Raw genomic sequence first — 16,535 nt, 5'->3', positions numbered from 1 at the left:
GCAGTTTACCCTATACACTCTGTTCTCTAGCAGTGGGTTCTTGTCTGAAATGACAGAAGGCTTTTGAATTATTATATGCAGCAATTGGAAGCTGGTAGCTGAAATGTAACTGCACAATAAGGTTGGGGAGGCTTTATCAGCCCAAGACATGTAATTTTAGCATTTCATTTTAACTAAAAGTTTTGGGGTGGTTTTTTTTTAATGATGATGGTGATGATTTTACTTAAATTTTATGCAGCTCATTTTTATGTTTGCCTTAGATTTTGCTTAGAGATCTTTCTGGTTCTAGTGTGTGTGTGGGGGGGGGGGGACTTGTCCTTCTGCCACCTGAGAAGGATCCCAACGGTCTCATAATAATGCAACTAAACGCTGGGCTACTTTGATTTCCACAGAACCTTGTGTCAGTATCTAAACCTGTTTGGCTGACTCAGTTGTATCTCTCAAGTTCCCAAATAAGTTGACTAGAGAAGAGGTAGAGTGTATGTATTTATACTCCCGGAGAATGGGGACACTACCCTAGCCTGCAGCAAGGAGGTGCCCACTTGATCTGCCAAAATGTCTCTGTTCCCATTGTTGCTAGAAGTAGCAGGAGCTGATGGGCCTGTTTAGCTGGAGTCTATAAATAAATGTGGTGGTGAGCTCATAGTTTCATTTTGGCCTAGTTCTCACTGAGGGTGTAAATCCTGAATCAGGACTATACTACTTTGGACTGCAAGTGAGGTTCACATGATTAAATGTTCCTCAGCAAACAAACAAGCAAGCAAACAAACAAACAAGCAAACCATGCACATGGAAAATTGGCACACCAGAGAGAATCACCCTAGTCCAGACTGCTCCCCAACATGCTAGTTCTCTATGAAGCAGATTACATGGGATATAGAAACACAGGAAACTGCCTTATAATGAATCAGGCCACTGGTCCACTTATCTCAGCATGGTCTATCCCACTGTTTCTTTTCTGGGGAGACGTAAGGGGACACATACCCCTAAATAGTTTGTGAAACCAAGTTTGAGGGGCAGTATTTCAATATGAGTAGGAAAATGAGAGTACCCCTAACGTTTTTTAAAGAAAACCCACTGGTCTACCCAGATTGGCAGTGGTTCTCCGGGGTTCCAGGGAGGGATCTTCTTCCAGCCCTACTTGAAGGTGTCAGGGAATGAACTGGAGACCTTCTGGCTGTAGAGCAGATGTTCTACCACTGAGTTATGGCCCTTCTCCTTCCATGACTGGATACCCTGCTATTGTGTAGGTATTGTATATCCAGCCACCTGTTTTCCCCAGTGGAGCAAATAGCAGCTTGGGAGGTGCAGATTAGAAAGGGGAAATGACCCAAGAGAAGGATTGAAGTCCCCTCCCACATGTTAGGATGCTGTCAGCAACTCCCAGCTAGTTGCCCAGTAAATTATAATGACAAGGAAAAGTTTCTTATAGCCCTTTTCATTTCAATCTTTACAGAGAGAGGCTATAGAACCCAGCCTCTTGGATAATGGCATTGTCCCAAGTGAATCTCCACCCCCCTATCTCTCCCATTTCCTCTTTCGTCATTCTCATCATCTCCTCTATGGGTGCTGCGTGCCCTCTGTCTTTGAGCTCTTTGCTCTCCTACTTTTAAGGCTTTCCTGGTTCTGGGAGATGGAGGGTCTGGAATGCTTTCTAATGACAACGTGTCAGCCAGGTGTTGCTCTGGCTCTCCCATGATTTCCCAACTTTTCCCCTCATCTCCCTCTGAGCTGCGACCTCCCTCAAGCCCCTCTTGTCAATCTATACTGTCTTCCTCCTTCCTGGAAGGGTCAGGGTGCCCAGTCCCTGACACTGCTTCTTCTGTCAAAACTGGAGCACCTTCATGGGTGCTTCCAACAAAAAGATGAGACGATCCAGTGGCCAATTCCATGTGGGTCATGTAGTTTGACCCAAGGAGGAGGGTTGTTTATTCATGGTGGAATATTCCATGCTTCAAACTGTAATTCTGGATAGTCCAGAGACACAGGCTCACAGCCTCTGAGAGAAGGAATAACCCACAGAGAATGAACTGTATCCAAATCATCAGGCAGGAATGCTTGAGTACCACATTTGTAAAAAGGGAAGAAATTGACTCAGAATGATGTGTCTTCTTCGTGTCCTTTCAAATACACATTATTTGAGACTTAGGTGGACTATGGTGGGTTCCATTTCTCATTGGGTGGCCAATGACCTAACTGTGGAGGGTGCAGGAAATCTGGCATTAGGCTTCAATTAGCTGCAAATCCTGACATGCTGCTTTCCTTCTCTGTGCTTTAAGTTTCCAGGAAACTAAATGGGGTCAAGGATGACGAAGTTATCTCTTCATTCCAGTACCTTCTGGGAGGCTGGAATGCTAAGAGTATTAAGGCACAGCCCTTGCTGGACTGTACCACTTCCGATTGCAGGTCAAAGATTGCTTGTTGAATTGTCCCTCAGAACAAAAGCTCCCTGTACATAGAAAATTAGTAGGTCAGAGGTGAATGAGTTTATGCTAGCCTTCTCCTGGGCCTGATAGTTTTCAACATGCAGCTTTTTGTGTTGGGACACATTTAAACTTTAAAAAACTAAAATAAAATTCTATTTTTTTTAATTAAATTTTTATTAGTTTTCCAACATGAATTAAAGACAATACAACCAACAACACACAAACAGACAAACATGTAAACACGTATAATTTCATGACCCCTTTTTCTTAAACCTTCTTTCAACGACTTCCCCATACCTCCCTTTTCTGCATCCCTATTTTGAATTTTTTCAGCAACCCATAATTCCAATTACTTATAATTCGCTTTCTTTAATCCTTTTTCTCTTACCCAATTGTTTGTCACTGCAATTTTGTTTCACATTACCCATGACATTTTAGCATTCATTAATTTTACAACAGTTCTTAAGATAAACTTTAAATTTCTTCCAATCTTCTTCCACCGTCTCTTTCCCTTGGTCGCGGATTCTGCCAGTCATCTCAGCCAGTCCCATATAGTCTATCACCTTCGTCTGCCACTCTTCCAGCATGGGTAGTTCTTGAGTTTTCCAATACTTTGCTAGAAGAACTCTTGCTGCTGTTGTAGCATACATAAAGAACGTCCTATCTTTCTTTAACACCAATTGGCCCACCATGCCCAGGAGAAAGGCCTCTGGTTTCTTCCTAAAATAAAATTCTATGCCACTTTCCTCCAATGAGCTCAAGATGGTGGAAATGGCTCTCCCCGCTTTCCATTTTACCTTCACAACAACCTTGTGAGGTAGGTCAGGCTGAGTGATGGTGACCAGCCCAAGGTCACACAGTGAGCTTCATGGCTGAGTGGGGATTTGAACCCTGTTCTCCCAGGTCCTATCCCAACATCTCCCGTCTGAAGTGGGGCAATCTACCAACAGTCTAGCAAAAATCTGCTGTCCTGGAAGCTTCTCGCCCAAAGCAGCTCCCTTTATGGTCACCTTGGGCTTTTTACAGTGGGGGGGGGGTGGTGGTCTGCCAAAGCAACAGCCTCCCCATGATGCAGGATCCCAAACTAGCCTAGAACAGATACAATGATCCCCATGTGACTAAGTTTCATCATTTCGTGAGGCTCCCCTAGAAGGTACTGGAACATGACGGAAAGCGATTGTGGAAGAGTCACAACATGATCACCATAAGTCACAAAGTGAGTATTTTCAAAAGCATTAGTACAGGGACAAGCATTTTTTCAGCATAGGAAGGTTATTCTTCCCTACTGTCCTGTGGCAACAATGATGTGTGTCCCAGCCCTACTTAGGTCCAATGGAGTCTTTCAGAACAGCTGGAGAGAAGCTCCTGAAGTACAGTGGTACCTCGGGTTAAGAACTTAATTTGTTCCGGAGGTCTGTTCTTAACCTGAAACTGTTCTTAACCTGAGGCACCACTTTAGCTAATGGGGCCTCCCGCTGCTGCCGCGCCGCCGGAGCACAATTTCTGTTCTCATCCTGAAGCAAAGTTCTTAACCCGAGGTACTATTTCTGGGTTAGCGGAGTCTGTAACCTGAAGCATCTGTAACACGAGGTACCACTGTATTGCTTCTGACCATGGTGGGTAAGTAAACACTGCGAGTGATCAATCACAGAAAATGAGGGAGTGAATACAGGGCCCAGTGCATGATGCAGGTACCAGTCCATTTCACCCAGTGGGCTAGAAACAGCTTTGGGAAGGGGACAATTTAGATCAGGAAAGCAGCACAAGGAAAGGGTTAAGCATCTCCACCAAAACCATTGCTTTGATCTAAATCAGAGCATCCTCCTTTCAATGGCTGCTTTAAAGTGAAAAGCAAAGAGTCTGGAGAACTGATAATAGACATGCTGCCTGTTCTGGCTCTAAGTTGAGTGGAGAACCTTCTGTGAGGCACGGGGGTAACTGTCCAGTGTGGAACAAAGGCCACCTGTTTCCACCAGAAGTGGAAACAAGAGGAAATACCGACGAAAGAGGAATGGAGGATGAAATTAACAGACTATGCAGAACTGGACAAGTTAACAGGGAAAGTTAGATATCTTCGAGACCAAAAGTTCATCGAGGGCTGGGGGAAATTTGTGGAATATCTGAAAAGTACATGTGAAGTACAAACAACGCTAGTGGGGTTTAAAGAAGCACTGTAAAAACTGAGGTATATTGTTAAATGAAAATGGATGATTGGAGGGGGGACTTATGGCAATAGAGAACAGAAGAAATGCGTAAGCAAGAGTTAAATACGGGTGATTGTCAGAGAAGTTGAAGGAAGTCCAAAAGTATGGAATTTGTGAAAATGTGGATCAAAATTGTATATTTATGTTAAAAATTAATAAAAAGCATTAAAAAAAAAACAAAGGCCCTCCATTCTACATAGTTCCTCCCTACACACACACACAAGCTTAGCAGTACCTGCAGGGTACAGAAGTCTTGTCCTCCCTCTATGATGTTCACTAGAGATGCCACTATTTACCAACCCTTTCTCATTCCCACACTGGGATACATTGCAGCGTGTGTGTCTGATAGGGAGTTGCTCTTTTCACAACACAGAATAGTATGCCAGGTGGTCTATGGTCTCTGTGTCTATTTGGACACAAAAGGCCGTTCAGCCCAGCAATGGCCTTCCTGGTAGCATTGCCACACTATCAGGACTTCTGAAGAAATGACTCAGAAATGGAAACACATTTATTTATTTAGAACACTTTTTACCCTGCTATTTGACCTGGATTATAATGACCACATATCCTCCAGTTGTCCTTATTTTCCAGGGATAGTTCCTCTTCTTTTCCTTTGCTTGTCTGGGTAGCATTGTGCTGTTACAAACGTTCTGTCTGCACAAGCACATCAGCACATCACCTGTGCAAGGACACCAGCTTGCCAGATGGAACGATTGCCCTTTCTCTCACAGTTTTCCAGACTCCCTGAGCTGATTTCAGGGGTGCAGCTGGAGGAGGGGGAGAAGCCCCTTTGCTGACAGGGTTTGCTAGATGAATCTTGCCCCCTGTGCCTTTTTAAATATACCTCCCAAAGGCAAATGTAGGGACAGGGCGGTGGGGTTCCCTGGATGAATTCCATTAGTGGAAGGCCTGCACAATGACGATGGGGCTCTCCTCATCTTCTTCCCCCCATGTGCCTTGCGTGCCCCCTGCCTCTGCGGACGTTGGCTCAGAGTTGGGGTGCAGTCAGGAGAGCCCACAGAAAGAGCCTGTAAGAGGACCCTCCAACATTTCTCCAATGAAAATAGGGACGTCTCATTCCACAATGATAATTTTACTACAGTGGTACCTTGGGTTAAGAACTTAATTCATTCCGGAGGTCCGTACTTAACCTGAAACTGTTCTTAACCTGAAGCACCTCTTTAGCTAATGGGGCCTCCTGCTGCTGCTGCACCGCCGGTGCACGATTTCTGTTCTCATCCTGAAGCAAAGTTCTTAACCCGAGGTACTATTTATGGGTTAGTGGAGTCTGTAACCTGAAGCATATGTAACCTGAAGCGTCTGTAACCCGAGGTACCACTGTATTTATACCCACATCTTCATACTATTTATACACACATCTGACTGGGTTGCCCCAGCCACTCTGAGAGACTTCCAACATATATAAAAACATAGGTAATAAAACATTAAACATTTTTTTAAAAAACTTCCCTATTACTGCCTTCAGATGGCTTGGGGGTTGGATAACTCCTTAACCTCTAACATTTCTCCAATGGAAATAGGGACATATTAAGGAAAAGTGGGACATTCTGGGAGCAAATCAGAAACTGGGATGGCTTCTCTAAATCAAGGACATCCCTGGAAAATAGGGACACTTGGAGGGTATGGGATCATCCAGCACAGACAGGAAGTTTATTATAGTGCCACATTGAATTCCACCCAGTAGTTCGGTTCACCAGAGACAAGCAATAGAAAAGTGGATAAACTATCTTTGAAAATTAGGGACAAGTGGAACATATGAAGTCATCATAATCCAGGAGCTTCTTTGGTTGAAATGCAGGATTAAAAAATTGAATTGCTCTAAATCTGGGGTTGTCAACCTGGTCCCTACCACCCACTAGTGGGCATTTCAGGATTCTAGGTGGGCAGTCAGGGGTTTCACAGCACAAGCTGAATCCTCCTTCCATCAAGCACTGGTGGACGGTAAGGAAATTTTACCAGGAAGAAACATGCATTAGTGGGTGGTAGGTACAAAAAGGTTGACTGCCCCTGCTCTAAATAATTAAATAATTTTCTCTTTCTTAGTCATCTCTTCAGAAGTCCTGCTGTTGTTGCAATCCTATCAGGAAGAGCTCAGCTATTCTTCGTGTCAAAATATATGCCTTAACCTACATCTCTCAGAGGCAGAACAGACCAGGTATAGCTGGCATTCTGCGATGTGAACCAGGAAGTCCCCAGTTTGGTTCTTCGCCAACTACGTGATCGCCCATTCAATTATTAGCCTACCATCGGCATAGTTTGTGGCCTACGAAAAACCTCTCCTCTGCAATATAGGAACACTTTGCTGAGCTACCTTCCTGTGTTCTTGTAAGAATAGATTGCAAGGTGGCAAACTATGCAAAGCAATTAGAACACACCAGAACCCGCTCTATAAATGTTCTTAATGGGGAAGGCACATTGGTTTGCCAGCCTAGTTGCAATTTAATTTAACCTTGATTACTATCCTCTTCATTTGCCTGGGATAACCGTGTTGGAACTAGCCTTATCCTTAGAAAATATTATCAACCTAAACTTTTTTTGGGGGGTGGGGGGAGTTGATATGCAGAGCAGATCCTCACCCAATGCCAAGGGTGTGGTGGGGTCTACGTGGGAGGAGGCAGTGCTTGAGGTAGTCACAGAACTGGCCAATTACAGGGTTATAACTGCATTCGTTTGCACAATTACTGCCATTTAATGCTTGAGTGACTTCCTTCTGAGAAAACATGCAAGTAAAACCTATCACCTTGAACTGATCTGTGAAATGAACTGGTAACCAAAATGGTGCACTCTTAATACTGGTCTTATTTGTGATTGGTTTTAGCCAAATAGGTATGTTCTAGTCCAGACTAGGAAACCTTTTTGCCCTCAAATGCCACATGGCAGTGGATGGGTAATTGGGGCCCACGTGCCACAGGTGTGGCTGGAGCTATCAGTGGGAGGAGCCATTAATGCACACATTCAAACCCACACACATGCATTCACACACTCTTGGGAAGGACATGCAGGGGGAAGGGAGGATCAACAGCTGTTTGATGGGCTGAAGGAGCACAAATGTCCAGGATGGTGGAGCAGGGGTTTCCCATACAAATCAGGGAAGGTCATAGATGTAAATTGGACTGGGATAGCCTAACTTCTGTTGTCTGTGCTCTGATAGCATCTAACTCTAGGTTAATTACTGCAACATGTTAAGTGTGGGGCTGCCTCTGAACTTCAGAACACAATGGTTCAAACTCACCAGGGCAAGACAGTTTGTGCATATACAATGGTACCTCAGGTTACATACGCTTCAGGTTACATACTCCACTAACCCAGAAATAGTGCTTTAGGTTAAGAACTTTGCTTCAGGATGAGAACAGAAATCGTGCTCCAGCGGCGCAGCGGCAGCAAGAGGCCCCATTAGCTAAAGTGGTGCTTCAGGTTAAGAACAGTTTCAGGTTAAGAATGGACCTCCGGAACGAATTAAGTACTTAACCCGAGGTACCACTGTAGTGCCAATCCTGGCTGGACTTCACTGGCTGCCAATTAGTTTCTGGGCCCAATTCAAAATGCTGTTTTTGATCTATAAAGACTGCCTGTCCCAATATGAACCAACCCGGACCCTGCAGTCATCATCTGAGGCCCTTCTTTGTGCCTTCTCCACAAGAAGTCTGGAGGCTGGCAACATAAGAACGGGCCTTTTCTGTGGTGGCTCCCATTTGTGGAATGCTCTCCCCAAGGAGGCTCGCCTGGTGCCCGTGTTACATATCTTTAGGGGACAGGCAAAAAATTTCCTCTATGACCAAGCCTTTGACCTTTAATTCTCTGCAGCCTTTTAAAAGTTGATGGGATGTTTTTAGTATATTTATTTTTCCTCTTGATTTTTTTTTTTAGATTTGTTTATGCATTTTCCATTTTTCTTTTTACACATCATGCTTTCTCATCATACAATACAGTGGTACCTCAGGTTACATACACTTCAGGTTACATACACTTCAGGTCACAGACTCCGCTAACCCAGAAATAGTGCTTCAGGTTAAAAACTTTGCTTCAGGATGAGAACAGAAATTGTGCTCCGGCAGCGCAGCGGCAGCAAGAGGCCCCATTAGCTAAAGTGGTGCTTCAGGTTAAGAACAGTTTCAGGTTAAGAATGGACCTCCGGAACGAATTAAGTACTTAACCCGAGGTACCACTGTAGTGCCAATCCTGGCTGGACTTCACTGGCTGCCAATTAGTTTCTGGGCCCAATTCAAAATGCTGTTTTTGATCTATAAAGACTGCCTGTCCCAATATGAACCAACCCGGACCCTGCAATCATCATCTGAGGCCCTTCTTTGTGCCTTCTCCACAAGAAGTCTGGAGGCTGGCAACATAAGAACGGGCCTTTTCTGTGGTGGCTCCCATTTGTGGAATGCTCTCCCCAAGGAGGCTCGCCTGGTGCCCGTGTTACATATCTTTAGGGGACAGGCAAAAAATTTCCTCTATGACCAAGCCTTTGACCTTTAATTCTCTGCAGCCTTTTAAAAGTTGATGGGATGTTTTTAGTATATTTATTTTTCCTCTTGATTTTTTTTTTTAGATTTGTTTATGCATTTTCCATTTTTCTTTTTACACATCATGCTTTCTCATCATACAATACAGTGGTACCTCAGGTTACATACACTTCAGGTTACATACACTTCAGGTCACAGACTCCGCTAACCCAGAAATAGTGCTTCAGGTTAAAAACTTTGCTTCAGGATGAGAACAGAAATTGTGCTCCGGCAGCGCAGCAGCAGCAGGAGGTCCCATTAGCTAAAGTGGTGCTTCAGGTTAAGAACAGTTTCAGGATAAGAACAGACCTCCGGAACGAATTAAGTACTTAACCTGAGGTACCACTGTATTTCTATTCAGACTTCCCTCTTTCCTCTTGATTTTAATGCATCTATGCCAGTGGGAGAGGGAGGAGGTTTTCTGCCTGTTTGTATGTCACCTTGGGTTGCCCTGAGCAAGATAACATAAAGCAACTAACAAGTTCAATAAACAATGACGATGACAACAACAACCCCTGTGGGCGCTCTTGTAATATAATTGCCTTTGAGGACAGTTTGGTATTTCTCCTTTTTGTACATCGTAATGGCAGATCCTCCTGACTATCTCTCTCAAGTAAATTACAGGCAAGGTGAAAAGTTTAACAAGCCCAACAGATCTGCATCTCAGTTTCAGTATCTCATTCACTAGGAAGACCACATGATGTCCATGCATGTCACAGCCTGGCACAGAAAGAGGTTCTCATGGCATCTTTGAGGTGCCATGATTCAGACGCTGAGTTGTGGTGACTCCTCCCCAAGTCCCAAATCGGGAAAGAGAAACCTCCGATTCACAAACAAGTTCCTCCACATTCACTCCTCGGGGAACCGCCCTCCTGCCTACCTGCCTGCTTAAAGATCTGACGCAAGGCAAAGGCATGGATACAGAGCGAACCACCCAGCAGACACTCATTGTTCTATAGCTAGGGCTTGTTCATCGTGAGCTTGGGAAGGTCGGAGGCACCAACACCAAATGCCTGGAGAGGTAGCTCCTTGCTGGTTTTGAGGAAGGGAGGTATGGTGCTTGGGAGGAAAGGGGCAGGATGCTGGTGGGAAAACTCCGGGATCTACGGAAAAGATGGTGTGCTTCAAATGATCTCCATGGACGGGACACCTCTGCAGATCTTTTGACCTGTACGTATCTGTGTAGCATATCCATGTGGTTTTGTTTGTGCTATTATGAATGTGGTTTTATTGTTGATTTTATCCCGCTTGCCACCAAGACATTTTTTCTAGCCATGTGTTGATGGCATATAAATGTTTACAAACAAACAAAAAGTTAATGAGGAGAAGGGTTGACATTTTTGTTTTGCTTCTGTTTCTAGCTGCATTGTGCTCTTATGTTCTTGGATTACTTAACCTTAGCCTTGAATGTGGGATAGGATGGGTTGCAGCGTATTCACATCTAGCTTTCGCAATTTTAAAGTTTCTTTTCCCCAGCCTCAATGGCAAGAATCTCTACAATCTCTCTTTAACGTTAATTTCTGGTCCCCTTGCTTGTGGGAAAATGTTTCAAAGGCTGTTCAAAAAGTCCTTAAAAAACACCCCCCCCACTATTAATTATTATTTTTATTATCCTTTGGGGGCTTGTTCCTTGGTGTTTCAATACTGAAGTTATTAATTCTGCCACCAGTCTAAATCTACGTGGGCTAATTTATGTATCTGCAGAGGGACTGAAAGGGGCCATCTCCACGTGTATATACAACCCACACTTTCTTCCCCTTCTCACCTCATCTTCTTCTGGAGATCTTAAAAGTATTTGTGTCCTGCTTTTCATCCAGCTGGTGGCTGCATGTGAGCAAGTGGACAAGGATGTCTGTGACCAAAACCAGTAAGGAGATTCCTGCTGCTGCCCCTTCGGCGGAGTGCCCCGTCTGTTATGAGTCATTTCAGTCTCCGAAAGTGTCGCGCCGGGTGCTGAGCTGTGGGCACACTTTTTGCCACGACTGTCTGGTCAAGTGCCTTTTGGCATCTCGGGATGAGGGCCGGCTACAGAACTGCCTCACCTGCCCCGTCTGTCGCTTTGTGACCTTCCTCTGCAGGAAGAGAGCCTGCTTACCTTCCAAGATCTCCCCGAACCCTCCACCTTTGGAGCTGCCTCTCTCACCTTCGTTGCTGTCCTTGGGGTCAGCAAACAATTTAGTGGTGCCTGGCCATTTCCTGATGTCCCTGCGTGGCTACGACAGCCACCAGAATGTGTGTGGCTGCCCTAGCGTGAACTCGGTGGTGCACCCTGGTGGCTTGGAGCGACAGTCTCACGTCTTCATTATCACTCAGTGTGGGATGCCGCTGATCGAAGAGAACATTGGTGTCACCGCTCTAAACCATGATGTGGAAGCTGCGGGGTCAGTGGCGTCTCAGAGGTCCCTAATAATGGGCTGCTTCCAGTCACCCATTGTCTTGGCAATCCTCCTGGTCTCCACTGTTGCTCTGTTGGGGGCTGTTCTCCCCTGGCTACTACTACTAGAATGAACCCTACTCTGCACCCCTCCCCTGCATCTCCTTTTGGGAACCACATTATGAAAAAAGTTATCCCTTTGGGACACCCACAAAGAATTGCAGGATTCGGGTCGATGGGAGATCCATGAAGGAAACAGAACTACAGGAAATGGTATTTGTACAATCCCTCCCTTGTCATGTATGATGGTATTGCTAAAGTGTGGTTCAGAGGAGCAAGAAAGGTCACCTAGACTAGAGACGGGGTCTAAATATCCTGCTGAGGATAATCAGTGTGTTTATTTAATTGTTACATGCATATCCTGCCCTTCAAGGAGCACCTCCAAGGAGCTCAGAGTTGTATTAAAGTTTCCCTGTGAGGTTAGGGTAGACTGAGAGGTGACAACATTTCTTAAGACCAACCAATGAGCTTCACAGCTGAGCAGGGATCTGAGCTCACACCCAAACTCAACATTGTAACTGCCTCTGGTGCCAGTATTGCATCCAAGGGGATATGGGCTGTGGTGTGCTTGTTTGGAAGGGCTCACTGAAGCGATTCAATGTCATTCCACCTCTTACTTCAACACTCATGGTAATTTAATAAGGCATAGCCTTTGTGATAAGCCAAGGGCATCTTGGGTGCTTCCAGCATCATGGCAATCCTTGTTCCGCCCAGGCAAATCCAAGCTGTTAGCACGTTGCTAACACAGGAGGATTCTCGTCCTGCACACCATGTGCTCCTATTGCATTTAATTCTGGGCGCACTACAGGTGAGACAGACCCTCCAGCTGAGATGGAGTAGAATTAACTTAGGTCTCCTGCTCCAGTCATTAGCAATAGCTGCTCTTCATCTGTTATTGCTCTGTTGTTGCTAACCCCCATCATCTAGCATCAGTCTCGATGTTGTGAAGATTTCAATCGCTTGATGGAATATGTTAATTTTGGTTTCATTTTATTTTTGTACCTTCTGTCCTGTTTTCTACTTTTGATATTGTTGTCACACTAAGATTAATAAAAAGATTTCATTGCTACTCCTTAGCAAATGGACTTCCTTAGATTTCAAGGGTAGTTTTGTCAGATGGTCTTATTTCCTCCCAGGCCTCCTCCTCCCCCTCCTCCCCCTCCTCCTCCTTCTTCAAAACCTGCCCTTGCTGTTGCCTAGGCAGGCAGAGAGGGAGACCTGGCAGTTGTGCATCTAATTGATGAGCACATAGGTCACAAGCACCCTCTTCTGGCAGTTAGGAGAACAAGCAATTTATCATTTGAATTGCTCATCCTTAGGTAGTGCTGTGGATTTTCAGTGGTGGGTGGGACTAAGCAGAAGGAGTCCAAGGGTGAGTTCACACAACGTCACCACTATTTCAAGTGATGACTAGCAGGTACACAACAGCTATTGCAGGTCAAAACACCACAGGGGCGTGTGCAGTGGGGATTGTGTAGTGGGAAGTGAGGGAGAGAAAGTCCCATTGTACAAACTGAAGTCATTCCACTCATGGATTTATTTAGCTGAACACGACCCAGAGCTTCCATGACACATGGCATCACTCAATACTTTTCAGTGGTGTCCCGTTCACACATATGGCAGGCTGTGACGGAAGAGTGGCTTATGTATGTACAGATGTGGATCCACTGTGAGAATCATGGTTTCTAGACTTCATTCATAGGTATCCTGGAAGGTGCTTTCAAGGGCACTAACATTACCCAGGTTTGAATTTTACTTTTATTTGCTATAAGGAGTGGCTTGATTTATGTGCTTTTTTTAAAAAGCGTTGTGACCTACTTCTCGCTGGTGTGACATGGGGAATGTATCATTGTTATTTCCCATGGGCGGGTTTTGTTTTTTGTTGTTCCTTTTAAAGAAAACTAATTAGCAGCTCTACGTAGCCGCTTCAGATATGAAGTAGTGCCATTCTGGGTGTTTCCTCTCAAACCCTTTTACCAATGAATCTTTCTCTCTCTCTTACGCTCACAGGCATATATACACCCCCAGGTTGCCATTAGCTCCATATGGAGAGAAAAAAGCCAGTACAGATGTTTTCTAAGGAGAAAGAGATAAGTGGAGAGAAACTACAGACAAAAAGTTGTGTGTGGTTACTAAGCCCTTCTAGCTTTTCCCGTCTTTGAGAGCCAGTGTGGTGTAGTGGTTAAGAGCAGTAGTCTTGTAATCTGGGGAACCGGGTTCGCGTCTCCGCTCCTCCACATGCAGCTGCTGGGTGACCTTGGGCTAGTCACACTTCTCTGAAGTCTCTCAGCCCCACTCACCTCACAGAGTGATTGTTGTGGGGGAGGAAGGGAAAGGAGAATGTTAGCCGCTTTGAGACTCCTTCAGGTAGTGATAAAGCGGGATATCAAATCTAAACTCTTCTTCTTCTTCTTTGGTTGAGGGAATTTCAGAATTTCCAATGGGCAGAGTTAGGCTGCTGTCAAACGGTGTGCATAATTTGTAGTCCAGCCAAGTGGGCTTGTCTGAGACTGGTAGCTTTTAAAAAAGTAAACACTCATACCAAATTCACCTACAACTCAGTAACTGGATCAAAGAGTGACTCATGCCTACATCCATGTCACAGTAGCTGTGGAACACTAATTTGGAGCATGGCATCCTGTCACCCAAAGTGTGCCAACCGATGTTTTGTTTTGAGCGACAACCTCAGCAGCACCCGAAATGAAATAGGGCAAAGCTAAATGGGGCAAGGCAAGAAGGGCACCATGGACAGCTCCGTTTGGGATTCAAGCTGGAGACTCCATAAGAGCAGTGATATTCTAGTGGCACTCAATCCTGAGCCTTAAACAGGAGCTGCAGCTCTATCTGTGTAGCTAGTACCACATTCCGCGAGCAAAGCCTCTTCATTAAAGGGGCCCAGCCTACTTTAGTAGTCATTGATCCTGATGGAAAGTGGGAGCCATTAAGGTGTCTGAGCTGGAGTCCTCAGTGTCAGAGGAGGGGCCCCTGGTGTCCTCAACCCAGAGGGGTACTGGCACCAGAGACTTCTCTTCTGCAGGTGCCTCTGGTTTACTGTGGACTTCTGGAGGCTGTCCCTAGGGGAAATTACCTCTCCCACTTCAAATCCACAGCCCAAATAGGAGGAGCCCCGATCCGGGTTCATCACATTAGAAGCCCACAAGCTGGAAGACTCAAGTGCAATAGCCCTTTCCTGCTCATGTTCCCTGTTATTCAAAGGCATGGTGCCTTTGAACTTAAGAGGGGATGTAGCTAACATGCCTAGTAGCCATCTAGTCTTATCCTCTACAAATTAGTCCAATCATCTTCTAAAGCCATCATAGCAAATTCCATAGTTTAAACGATGTGATATGTGAAGAAGTATTTCCTTTTGCCTTCTAAGGTTCAGCTTCAATGGATGGCCCCAAATTCAAGTATTACGAGAGGGATTTTTTTTTAAAAAAACTATCTACTTTCTCCACACTATCAAACTTCTGTAGAATTGTGCATAGTATGGAGGAAGTGGATAGAGAAAGTAGGTGCATGTGAGAGAAGGACCATGAACCTGTCCTGGCTCTGCCTCTATCCAGTCTGATGAATGGAACTACTTCTGGTAACGAAGCCAGAGAGGAAGACTAGAGCCAACTAGGCTGTAGAGGCCTTTTCCCACCTGGTCTGGGAAGGCAGGGCCCTGATTGACTCCAACTACAAAAACTGAGGCTGCTGAACCGACATGTGGCATGTGGTATTGTTTAGGTGAGGTTGTTTCCTGTAATTGATATTAATTTCTTGTATCTTTATTTTGGATATTCTTATGATTTATGTTGAAATGGTTCAATGTGTACTTTTTGATGCTTTATTTATTGTTCGTAACTACTTTTGTTAAGTTTGTAATTATGTATTTTTTTACATGGTTGTAAGCCACCTTGAGAATGGTTTTAAGGTGGCATACAAATAAAATGACTAATTGATTGATCAACACTAAACATACTATTGCTAGAAATGGGGGTGGGGGTGGGAGTGGCTTCTGGGTGTTCCCAAAACAGCATTGGCAGTGCAACTCCCCAGTCTTGAGTGCCTGCTCTTTGTCACTTGCTTTGGATATCATCACATTCAAGCCAGCTTTTCCAAGGTTGCAAAAGAGCAGACCACCTCAGAATGTGCAAAGCTGGTCATGGGAAAGACTTATAGATGTTAACCAGTCTTAGAAAGCACCAGCTGCTAGGTTTAGACGAGCCAGGGGGACAGCAGGGGTGTCTATACCTCACCTCCCTGCAAAGTCAAGCTTGGCAGGAGAAACTTCCTTTTTCCTATTGCACTGAGGTTGGAGGATGCACCAAACTCCCAGCACGGCTGCAGTTCTAGAACATCAGAAAGTGTCCTAAACTGAGCTGGATCATTGGTTCATCTAGTTGAGTACTGTTGACATTGACAGGTGCTCTGCCACTGAGCTGCCACCAGGTTTTCAATGTGTTGGTTCTAGAAGACCAACAATGGTAGTACCTATCATGTTCCAGTGGTCCTCCAAGAATGAATGTGACTTGATACCAAAAGCACAAGCAAAACTGTCTGATTTCATGGCTTTTTAATTACAATTCATTAGCTAATTGTTGTTGTTGTTATTGTTCAAGGACACACATCCCACCCCCCTTTTCAATAAAGGCAGAGGTCAAATTCCTTTCCAGTCTGTCCTCAAGTCTTTCCTGCAGGGAAGTTCATGGTGTCATGCACTGACAATGTTTTGCTCAGATTCATCCTTGTTTGTTTGAGCAGGTGCCTCTCAAGCAAATCGTACAGCCCCATTGCCTCCATTCAGTCCAGAAGCTTTTGTGTTCTGTGGGTAGGGCAGAGAGGAAATGGAAGCAGGTGAAAGAACCCCTTTAGACAATAAAAAAAACAACACAACGCTCCATGGATTTGATGTATAGTGCTATACACATTTCAGGTTCTATCAGTGCTGCAACATCCC

At 44.8% G+C, this 16,535-nt stretch overlaps 1 protein-coding gene across 2 annotated transcripts; it reads left to right on the top strand.

Annotated features, from left to right (window-relative positions):
• Window positions 1-10,020: 10,020 nt before the first annotated feature.
• RNF222 (ring finger protein 222) lies at window positions 10,021-16,244 on the top strand. 2 transcript variants are annotated; one of them, XM_083597807.1, is made up of 3 exons: window positions 10,021-10,326; window positions 10,974-13,715; window positions 13,970-16,244. In XM_083597807.1, exon 2 carries the CDS (start codon window positions 11,005-11,007, stop codon window positions 11,662-11,664), a length of 660 nt encoding a protein of 219 aa, XP_083453933.1. In that variant the 5' UTR covers window positions 10,021-10,326; window positions 10,974-11,004; the 3' UTR covers window positions 11,665-13,715; window positions 13,970-16,244. The 2 variants fall into 2 exon arrangements, with proteins under 2 accessions (XP_083453933.1, XP_083453934.1); XM_083597808.1 differs by lacking the exon at window positions 13,970-16,244 and having other exon boundaries at window positions 10,974-11,803; window positions 13,601-13,744.
• The last annotated feature ends 291 nt before the right edge of the window (window positions 16,245-16,535 follow it).

Source organism: Podarcis filfolensis (assembly GCF_964270895.1).
Source record: "Podarcis filfolensis genome assembly, chromosome: 2".
Classification (NCBI taxonomy): Eukaryota; Metazoa; Chordata; class Lepidosauria; order Squamata; family Lacertidae; genus Podarcis; species Podarcis filfolensis.
This window is presented reverse-complemented; position numbering and strand designations above follow the sequence as displayed.

Excerpts from the sequence above, each read along its gene's own strand:
- RNF222 (XM_083597807.1), top strand. The coding sequence starts at position 11,005 with ATGTCTGTGACCAAAACCAGTAAGGAGATTCCTGCTGCTGCCCCTTCG.